Source organism: Echiichthys vipera, assembly GCF_963691815.1.
Source record: "Echiichthys vipera genome assembly, chromosome: 19".
NCBI lineage: Eukaryota > Metazoa > Chordata > Actinopteri > Perciformes > Trachinidae > Echiichthys > Echiichthys vipera.
In genome coordinates, this window is record NC_139844.1 from 18,967,902 (window position 1) to 18,979,349 (window position 11,448).

General features: G+C 42.5%; 1 protein-coding gene across 1 annotated transcript; it reads right to left on the reverse strand.

Annotated features, from left to right (window-relative positions):
• Positions 1-3,357: 3,357 nt before the first annotated feature.
• On the reverse strand, positions 3,358-8,426 carry aldh8a1 (aldehyde dehydrogenase 8 family, member A1; the record flags this gene model as incomplete). Its single annotated transcript, XM_083934399.1, has 7 exons — positions 3,358-3,810; positions 3,902-4,063; positions 4,428-4,684; positions 4,850-4,999; positions 5,087-5,242; positions 7,119-7,266; positions 8,280-8,426. 7 exons carry the CDS (start codon positions 8,424-8,426, stop codon positions 3,358-3,360), a joined length of 1,473 nt encoding a protein of 490 aa, XP_083790525.1.
• Between the last annotated feature and the right edge of the window lie 3,022 nt (positions 8,427-11,448).

Consider the following 11,448-nt stretch of genomic DNA (forward strand, 5'->3'; position numbering starts at 1 on the left):
GATGAAACGACCTGCTGAGGAAGGTTGTGGCTGGCAGATTTTGATCATTACTTAAAGGGAGAGTTGGGCTTTTTTAAAGGAGGTACATGTTGTAAAGCTTGCCTAAAAAAAAATCTAGTGTGTGTGCTGTATTTAGAATATTTTTATAACTTTGCCTTGTCATCAGACAGACCTTCCCTCTGGCATTATGCTTTCTCAACGAATTCCTAAGTAACACAGACTTTCCATATATCATACAACCCTTCTTTCAAAAAGCAGAACTATCCCTTTAAAAGATTGTTTCTTTGGATTGCACTGGCTGTCAAGTCACCCATGTTACTATTTAAAGGCCCCATATTGTAAAAAGTGATATATCCATGTTTTATAAAGCAGGTCAAGGTGCTATGTAATTACTGTGAAGTATCAAAATGCTCTATCCACAAAGCCCGTATTCATGAACTGTGCCTGTAGGGGCGGTAGTAGCTCAGTCCATAGGGGACTTGGCTGGGAACCAGAGGGATGCTGGTTCGAGTCCCTGTGTGGACCACGAATGGAGTGTGGACTGGTGGCTGGAGAGGTGCCAGTTCATCTCCTGGGCACTGCCGAGATGCTGTTGAGCAAGGCACTGAACCCCCAACTGCTCTGGGCACCGGTCACTGGCAGCTCTCTCCATTAATGCATGTATATAGGTGTGTATTTTGGGCCTGTGTGTGTGTAAAATGAAAAAAATAATAGAGTGAAAATTGAATTTCCCCATTGCGGGACAAATAAAGGACCTCTTCTTCTTCTTCTTCTTCTTCTTAAATGCCCCCTCAAGACTTCTGTAGAAAGTGCTGCTACCCAGAAAGGCTGACCAATAAGATGGGCGGGGGACTTAAAGAAGAGTGTAAATACAGGTATATACAGACAGACAGTATGAGAAGAATGATGTGTTTTTTCGAACATTATTCACGTAAACATGTTCCAGTAGAAACCCAAATTGCAACCATTAACCTGAAAATGAGAAGAATATGTCCCATTTGAGAGCCATACCTTTGTGACATCCATTGGTAAGTTGGTACCCCCCCCCCCCTTTTTTTTTTTAAAGATTAACATTTAAAGTTGTGTAACAGATTTTAAAGGACTTTGGTCCACCACTTTGACCCAGACTGAAAAATCCCATCTATATGGATTGCCATTAAAATGTCAGGATAACGTGGAATAGCTTCGGAAAATTCCCAGACTTTTTTTTTCTTATCTAGCACCACCATCGGGTCTGAACTTTGAATGTGTCCGACGTATTTAGACATTTCATGACTAAATACCCGCAGAACTAAAGACATTTCCTAGGGCCTCAGCTGTACTTTGTGTCTGGTGCTAATTAGCAAGTGTTAGAATGCTAACTTCAGTCAGACAAGTCATGCAGTTCAATCGGCTTGCGGACTTTCTTATTCCTCTCCCTTCATGTTGTCCAACCATCACACGGGACGGTTTGGTATTGATTGACATTTCTTACGTCAGCAGGTCAGACATAAAAACATCACGGTGATAAACAGTTGCTTTGGAGCACACAAGAGTAAGGTTTGAATGATGATGCAAAATATTCTGTAAGGAGAGCAGACTTTGACCCTTTTTTTTTCCAGCGATGAACACAATGAAGCATGTAAAGTACAAAGTGTGCTGATAAAAAAACCTCAAACTTCTCAAAGTGAAAGTTATCAGCATATCTATTTACTTTTAACAGACCCAGAACCCGTCATCCATCTATCTTTCGCTGACACTGTGTCAGAGATACTATGAAGATTTATGGGATTCCACAGACGACAGTGACATAACATAAGAACACACTCAACTACATGTGGCATTTACGTAAGATATTTTAATTTGGGACAACAGAGCAGGTGAAGAAATACCAAAAGACAATGATTCGCAATTTTGGCTTTGGTTTGCCTGAGGCACATACTGTACTCACTCTCTGTGTGTTAACCTGCTTCTCCAGAAACCTTTTCACTTTTCTATTCCTATTACCCGTGTTTGTATGCCTTCTTTTCAGAATCATGTCGCTTGCTGAACTCTCATGCAGGTCACAAACCTACAGTGTGAATTTTTAAAGGATTAAAGCGGCACCGTGTAGTTTTTTAACCTTCATAATATATTTCCAAGACCCTCGTGATGGTACTTCAACTTGCTATAAGTTGAATGATGCATCTGTCGTATCCTGATGGAGTCTGTATCGATTTCACTGGCACAATGCAACTTTGGATTTCAGGTCGACACGTGTGCACAAAAAATAAAAGTACAAAACAACAACAAACAATCACCGCCTGTCTATTTTTGTCAGAGGAGACTAAGAAAAGAAAATGGGCGGACTCGTTGGCCTGAGCTAAAGGAGGAAGAAGGATTCACCAGCGATGGAGACTTGGCTCTCACGTAGTTGGACTACTAGTAAATACTTTTACGACAGTAGCCAAAGAAATTACTGTTTTCCTAACTATAGGAGGAACCTTAGAGCAAATCCTACATGCTGTTGCTTTAAATTGGATTAAGCTGCTGTTCCACCTTCACCTTCTTAAAATGGGCAAAACAAATAAGTTCTGCATTATCTTGTTCCGCTTTGTCAAAATCGAAGCCCGAACATGCACTACTCAGTGCATTTCAACCGCTCAACTAAAACGTTCTCACGAATACTCGACAAATACAGGTTTTTTCAGTGGTCCTCAGTGTTAGATACAGACCCCCGAGGTTCATGATTCATACCAGACTTTCAATCGCTCATCCGCTGCGCTGTGCGATGTCGTCGCATAAAGGAACGAGTAAGTCTGCGCAGAGAGGAGGTCTGGATGGGTCAAACTAACGCATGACTTTCACCCGGGAGGCTGCTGTCTGTGTCCCATGTGGAAAAAGTCAACGGTGGCTTATTTAAATTGACGTCACGTATGCAATCTATGTACACAAGTCTACGTAACATACTCATTTGAACCCAAACCATGATCTCCTGTTTAACCCGAGAATCACTTTTGTTACCTAACCCGTACAGCACCCTGCATGTTAAAATGTGAAGCCAGAGGGTCCCCAGCAAGGGGCCATAGGTGAGGAACTGGGAGTGAGAACGCAGTAGAAGATAGTTGTTCCAAAAATTCAACAAAGAACTAAGAAAATTTATTATGAATATGAGTGTTTTGCACGTGATGCATTTCCTCTCCACGTGACATTTCTATTCTGTTTGTTCATTCATCTACATTGTTCCACTGACTTTTGTATTCTATAAATGTGACTTAATTACAGGCTCCAGTAATCCGGGAGGAGAAACTTATCATTGAAATTCCTAAGAGTTGTCGACAAGATTAACTTCAAAACTTTCTCCACTTTTTCGAGACGTGCTATCTTCTCTTTCCTCCCTCAGTGTTTGATCGTGATGGTCTTCACCTCAGTGAAGAAGTGGTAGGAATCCTTCCCTCCCTCCCTCCCCAAACCAGAGTTCTTCATCCCTCCAAAGGGCAGGTTCAGATCTCTCACCAGCCAGCAGTTGGTCCACACCATTCCTGCCTGTAACCGCCTGGCCACGCGGTGAACCTTCCCCACGTCCCGGGACCACACGGTGGACCCCAGACCATAACGCACGCCGTTGCCCTTGGAAACGGCCTCATCCTCCGTGTCAAAGGGGCTAACGCAGGTGACAGGGCCGAAGATCTCCTCCTGCATGACGCGGGAGCTGTCAGATATACCTGAGATGATGGTGGCTGGCATAAAGTAGCCGTTGGCGTTGCGCCCGGGGAGGTCCAGCTGGTCAACTCCCTCACCACAGTGGATGATGCCGCCTTCAGATTTGGCAAGCGCAACAAAGCTTCGAACCTGGGGATGAAGACAAAGAGGCATTTAAACTTAAAGTAAAGAAGAAAAAAAATAGATATTTGTTCTTTCACACCATTGGAAACTTTAATACCTTCTCTAAGTGCTCTTTGCTGATGAGCGCTCCGTTGTGGTTGTTGGGGTCAGAGGGCGCACCCGTCTTCCACTTCTTAGCTGCAGCCACAAACCTTTCTAGAAACTCAGAGTAGATGCTCCTCTCTACATAAATCCTGCTGGTGCACAAGCAGATTTCTCCCTGAGAAAGAAGAAAGGTTTCTGATTGGAGCAGTGATTGTTCAGGACATTGTTTTCATGCATCTGCCTCATGACAAAATATGGACCGGCATCGCCCCCATGTGGAGTGATCGTGTCACTGCATGCTCATCACATGCAGACATACAGTAGATGGCAGCCTTCATTTCCATGACATTAAAGCTGACTTTGGTAACTTTCCATGAAGAATATGTGTCATTATATCGTGGAGATTTTGAGGCCCCTGCAGTTCTGGATACCCAAGTTAATAACCCTCACATAAGCATGTTAAATATAAAACAAAAAAGCAACAGTAAAATAACCAAAAGTCTTGAATAGAGTCCTGCAAAACAACACCCTCCTCTCACCTGATTAGAGAAGCTCGAGCGAAGCGTGGTCTCGATACACTGGTCCAGGTCTGCATCAGCAAAAATGATGGCAGGGTTTTTACCTCCCAGCTCCAGTGAGAGCTTCTTACAATAGGGGGCGCTCCGCTCTATGATGCGCTGGGCGGTTGCCGTGGAACCAGTAAAGGAGATCAATGGGACGTCCGGATGGCCGACGAGGGCATCGCCTGCTCTCGGCCCAGTGCCAAATACGATGTTGACTACTCCCGGAGGAACACCTGCAGACACAGACAGCTTCATGCATTTCTTATTACTCATAATGAATAAAGGAGATAGAGTAGAAATAAAAAGTTTTGTGAATAATCATATTTATGTCTAATGGTTAATATGAGTGTCCCGCTTCCGTGCATGGGAGCGGCTTGCTATTGCATTGTGGGTCCTACCAGCCTGCTGCATCAACTTGCACATCATCCAGGCGGTCACGGAGGTCATCTCGCTGGGTTTTGCCACCACCGTGTTCCCCGTTGCGATCGCGGGTGCAATCTTCCAGGTCAGCAGGTACAGGGGGAGATTCCAGGGGCTGATCAAACCAGCTACACACCACAACAACACAATTTAAAAAAAAACATATAAAGCACGAACAGAAGGTAGGTTTTTATGCAAACACACTGAGCTCTCACCCACTCCCACAGGGCAGCGGATAGTGTAGTTCAGGCAGCCCATGTGGTCCATCTGGCTGCAGTCGGTGGTGTAGTGGAGCAACGATGACGCAAAGAAGCGGAAGTTGTGCGCAGACCTGGGAATGTCCACAGTCCGCGCAAATGTGACTGTTTTACCTGTTACGTTACACCAGAAGAGAGAATAATACACACTTTTTTGATTCAGTCGTCACTCAGTGATTGATGAATGATTTCTAGCTCATTAACATTTTATACCCTGCAAGTAAAGACCTTACTCTATGACACACTTTTGTTATATAATAACTATTGTATTGTTCTGTGTCTGTATTTATATTTAGAATAGAGGCATTCTGTTTAAGATATGCATAGTTGGTAGTGCAACTATAGCAACAAAGAAAAAAGGTTTTTTATGACCTCTTGACCTTTCAGACCCAACATTTGTAATAATACTGTGTAAAGACCTTTTTAATGGAATTCCATTGCTAGGCAACAGCCTTGGTCCTTGTTAACTTCCTGTCAGTAGATACCATTCACATTGCAACAGGAAACTAAACCAGGACAGTATCAGACATGGACCGAGTTTTGATGCTTGCTTGAGCTCCTTCCCTCTAGTGCCACCCTCTGGCCAAATGTCATTTTTAGTGCACAGCATACTGTATAATCTAATACACACATTACCATAACATTTTTTAATTTCTTCCATGCTTTTTTGGTTTTAATAATCCCATTTCATGAACCTTTTCACCCAGCACCATCTTTATTCCCACTAGTACAAGCCGAATGTCATGCACTTTTGTATTATCAGGATAACAATTATTATTATTATTATTATTATTATTATTATTATTATTATTATTATTATTAGGAGCTTTCAGAAGAACGTCTGTAACATACATTACAGTTAAGTGAATTATAACTCTATCACTTACAATAAATATTTCTTATGATTTTGATCAAATAATTGTAATAACATGTTAAGAGCTGCAACAATTAGTCGATTTATCAATTAGACGCTCAACAGAATGTGATAATATATTAATTGTTTATGGGAGCAGTGAATAGGATTAAGTGGCATCTAGTGGTGAGGATGCAGAATGCAACAAACTGAATACCTCGTCCATCATCCTACTCTTCCCAAGTGTGTGGTAGAACCTACGGTGGCCTTTAGGTAACGTAAAAACGTGAAAGGGCCTCTCTTGAGCCAGTGTTTGGGTTGTCCGTCCTGGGCTACTGCAGAAACACGGGGGGCTCTGTGGAAGAGGACCCTCTCCCTTTGTAGATATCAAGGCCCCATTCTAAGCTGGCGAAAACGCAATTCTTTGTTTCAGGTGATTACACCCGAATTAAATTTAAAATTATGGATGGCGGCACGGTGGAGTGGTGGTTAGCACTGTTGTCTCACAGCAAGTGGGTTCCTGGTATGAATCCTGGCTGAGGCAATTCTGTGTGGAGTTTGCATGTTCTCCCCCTGTCTCCGTGGGTTCTCCGGTTTCCTCCCACAATCCAAACAAATGCACGTGTTAGGTTAATTAATGACTCAAAATTGCCCGTAGGTGTCTGTGTGAGTGTGAATGGTTGTCTGTCTCTGTTTGTCTCTATGTGCCCTTTGATAGACTGGTGTCCTGTCCAGGGTGTACCCCGCCTCATGCCCGATGTCAGCTGGGTTCGGCTCCAGCCCACCCGCGACCCTGTTAGGGACAAGTGGTTGAAGATGGATGGATATTATATTCCATTTCTGCCAATAGATCCCTCTCTATCCAGCACACTGCTCCTTTAAGTCAATTTTCAAGAAGAAAAAAAACATTTTATCTTCCAGTTTCTTAAATGGGAGAATGTCCTTCCTTTCCTTTTCCTCTTACATTATAGTAAACTGAATATCTTTGGGTTTTGGACTGTTGGTCACTAAATGTGATGACATCACCCATAACATTAGTCATCTGTTACTACTGCACTTAAATATGATCCAGTGCTACTGATTTATAATCTGACTGACGTTTGGGTTGATAGCACGTGTTAAAACAGTATAAGACACCTTGGTCTCTGGACTCAGCTTGGACGAACTCTTCCAGGTGGGATTCCAACAGGTCAGCCAGCTTGTTGAGGACCTGCGCTCGCTGCTCTGGGCTGCGGGCGGACCAGCCGGGAAAGGCTTCCTTAGCAGCCGCCACCGCTGCCTCCACCTGCGGGCAGTGAAGCACTGAGAGATTAGCACACTGTTCTGTGTCGAGGTCGGGGTGGGGGGGGGGTCAGGACCTCTGGTCCCAAGAAAAGTCTCATAAGGGGGCTCATGAGATGATTAAAGGGACATGAGACACACAATTAGGTCCAACGTTTTCTTTCCTCTTCAAATATAACAACTGGAGAAAGAAACACTGCTTGAACTCACATCTCATGTCCACATTTACTAAGGCCATAACCTGTGCAGAGGGGTCATGTATGTATTGGGTCACACGTATTGTATACACTGGGTACTTTTATACAATGGCTGAAAACTTTGATTTCATAAGACACGACAAGAACAATGAGAATGATTGGCTACAGTAAATGAACTCCACTGTTAAGCTCAATGTACAAAGTATTATTGACGTGTGTGTTAAATGATTACTTCACTGTTGACTCTAAAAAGAGCAAAGGTGCTTCCCTCTGACTATAAGCTCTCTGAAGCAGTGTTTGACATGCTGCATCTGAACCTGGATATGCATCAAAAACAAATGACACCTAAATATAAAAGCACTTCCTGTTCTTTTCCTGCAATAAATTCATGCTAAAATTAAAATAAGATGAGGATCAAATGCAGTAGAGGATAACTGTTCAACAATAGTGTGGGCAGAGATAGGAACACAACATTAACATGATTCAATTAGAAAAAAACAGGATACAGGAACATGATGAGTTATACTAGATTGGAAAATCTCAAATATTGCAACATATGCGAGACCCAGGCCAAATGCACTGGCAAAGAGGAACAGTATAGCCACCAATGGATCTCATATAACCCTGCAAATGCTTCTTAAATCTGTTGTAATTCAGAAATGAGCACACTTTAAAATTAAAAGTTCACAAATGCATCAAAGCAAAGCAGCCATTCTCATTACAAACTAGACTACTGCGAAGAAAGTACCAGCTGCTGCAGGCCTATAATTAAAAAAACAATATTGCATGAGCTCCGTCCCGTGTCTGAGGGTGAACCCACCTCCTCCGCTCCGCTGTCAGGCACCCTGCAGTAGACCTCCCCGGTGGACGGGTCGTAGGAGTCGATGTGACTCCGACACGGGACGAACTTCCCCCCGATGTAATTCTCCAGAACCAGGTGCGAGCGCGCCTCCGGGGTGTTCGGCATGGCTGCAAATGCGCTTATACCGTATATCAAACCGACACAACAGTCCGCTGCAGGTAATGTCTCTGATCACATCGAGCCCACTGTAAAAAGTGAAGGTTAACTTGGTTTTGGACCTCCCACTTGGCAGCGGCCTCTCGTGTCACCTTGCCTTTTCACAATAAAATGTGCACCATGCTGTAGCAGTAGCAACTGATAAGAGCCCATTAAAGACAACTAAGGTTTCCAAAGCAGTGGTATAAATTATAATTGTTATTTTTTTAAAGCACTATTACAGCCCTCGGTGTTGCAAACACGTGACAATCAGTGTTACATGTATGGGACAGGTGTGACAGCTTAGATCCATAGCATGCAAAACTTAAAAAAAAAAAACAAAGTGAACTCACTTTCCAAAGTATTTTCAGTCATTTTTGATGGAACTCAATTTTCCATTGAGCCCAATAAGGTGCAACACATCAACCTTGGCCTGAAAAAAGGGGGCAGCAGTAGCTCAGTCCATAGGTGACTCGGCCGGGAACCGTAGGGTTGCTGGTTCAAGTCCCTGTGTGGACTGGTGGCTGGAGGGGCGCTGCCGAGGAGCTGCTGAGTAAATCACTGAACCCCCAACTGCTCTAACATCTCTCCATTAATTGCATGTATATAGGTCCTGTCTGTGCATGTGTGTATTTCGGGCCTGTGTGTGTGTGTGTGTGACATTAATAATAAGAGTGAAAATATTAAATTTCCCCGTTGCAGGATAAAGTAATTCTTCTTCTTCTTAAAAAAGAAGTTTCCAAGTTCATTCTTGGCCTTGGAAACAGAAGTTGACATGTTAAAGTGCCCAGAAAAAAACACAAACAGGTCAATTTCCATCTTGACAGAGAGATTAGGTGTGACCAGGAGCTCCTAAACCTTGACCTGCTAAAGGTTTCTCCTTTATAAATGTTAAAGATTAACCCTTTTGTAATCCTCACACGAGGGCCGAGGCCTATCTCACCAATGTATTGGGACGTCGCTCTTGTGTTATGTTTTTGTAAGCCTGTGAGCACAAGGAGATACGCGTGCCATGTCCCCCATCTGTCGTGACAACATAAAAGTTAACTGATGTTTTTCCAGCAGATGAGTTAATTCGATTATGCTTTTGGTTTTTCGTGTGTGTTTTAGGTTTGTGTTCCAACCATGTGACGGTCACTTTTAGAAGATGCTTATTCAGAGAGACATCTGGTGAGGAAGCCACAGCATTACTCATCCGCTTACAGAGAAAGTGATTAATAACCATGGTATGAAGCAAACTTATTGCATTAACACTTTAATTCGAGATGCCTTTAGGGCCTCTCAGAAGTCTGCACGGACAGTGTTTCAAATGTGGTCCACGGTGACTGACCCACTTGATTGTTTGCTGCTTTGGGATTTTTATTTATTTATATTGCAGAATACTTAACTAGCCTCATGAAACCTGCCTCAGGTACATTGTACGAATGCATATTTACATCTTTACACACTGTCTGAGGTGGAAATTCCTCTACGTGAGGCTTTTGAAAAGACTGAATTAAGAGACTGACAACCAATGACATGTCGACACTGACGGATCATGAGACAAAGTGCCCCTGGGCACAGACATGTAAGAGCCCCCCCCCCACACACACACTCTGTCTAAGTAGGAACAAGACACCCAGATTCAAAGAGTCTACCTTAAGTCGTTTTGTAATCATTTTGGATCTATTTCTGGTCACTTTTGAGTTATTTTGCATCTATTTTAAGACATTTTACATTTCTATGTTATCTTTGTCTGTGTGGACCTTGAATGGAGCGTGGACTGGTGGCTGGAGAGGTGCCAGATCATCTCCTGGGCACTGCGGAGGTGCTGTTTAGCAAGGCACCGAACCCCAAACTGCTTGGGGCGCCGGTCACTGGCAGCCCCCTCGCTCTAACATCTCTCCATTAATTGCATGTATATAGGTCCTGTTATGACATAACATGATTAATAATAGAGTGAAAAAATCGAATTTCCCCGTTGCGGGATTAATAAAGTAATTCTTCTTCTACCTCTATTTATAATCATTTTGCATGTCCTTGTCATTTTGGTCTCTTTTGTGTCTGTTTTCAGTCATTTAGCATCTCTTTGTGGTCTTTTTGTGTATACTTGTGGTCATTTAGCATCTCTTTGTGAACTTACTTACTTACAGAGCAGAGTCAGTAAATATGACCTCAAGTGTATTGATTCCACTGCTGTCCTTTGTTTCTGAACTCTGGAATAAGTCAGGATTTTTCTTTTTTCTTTGAGACCTTTGCCGCCACCTACATGATATATTTATGCGACTTGTGTGACTGATTCCATGGCCATTCAGCCAGCAACTGTAGCAACTGTAATGAGTCATATTATATTTTCACACGTATTATTAGCAGTTAGCATTAACATCTGTCACCTCATACAGAGATAACAGAGTCACCTCAAAGCCAGTTCAAGAGGATAGATAGTCTGCAGCCTGGGTTGCTGCTGCATCAGTCACAAAAACGGCCAAATCATTTATTGCAGAGAAATAAAAATTAATCTTCAATCACTGTATTTCAGTTTTTCTGCCCATTGTCTGCATTAGTAGCCTTCAACTCACTTTGATGCACTAACCCTATAGCGATAGCTCACTGTTATTCAGAGACATAATCTGGCAGTATATGCATCGGTATCAGATTGTAATGGTGATTAACCTCAATTTAAATACACATTAATTGTTTGAGTTATAGAGAAGGGGTAGGACCCTTTAAGTGTATACTGCTTTCTACTCCTATTTAGACATTTAGCATTTATTCATGTTGTTCATGAGAATTTGTATATTGACTTATAAGTTTACTGTCATGTAAATCAAATAAATCTAAATAAATCTAAAATGTAACACTTTATTTGTTCTTTTAATTTGTCCACTACTAAATTGATTTGTGATTGCCCGCAGAAAATAAAGAAAAGCAGAAAGTGTTTCTCTTTTTTACTTTTTCTATCCACTCATCGTTAATTAATTATGATCTCTGATATTTCCCATCTCTCTCACAC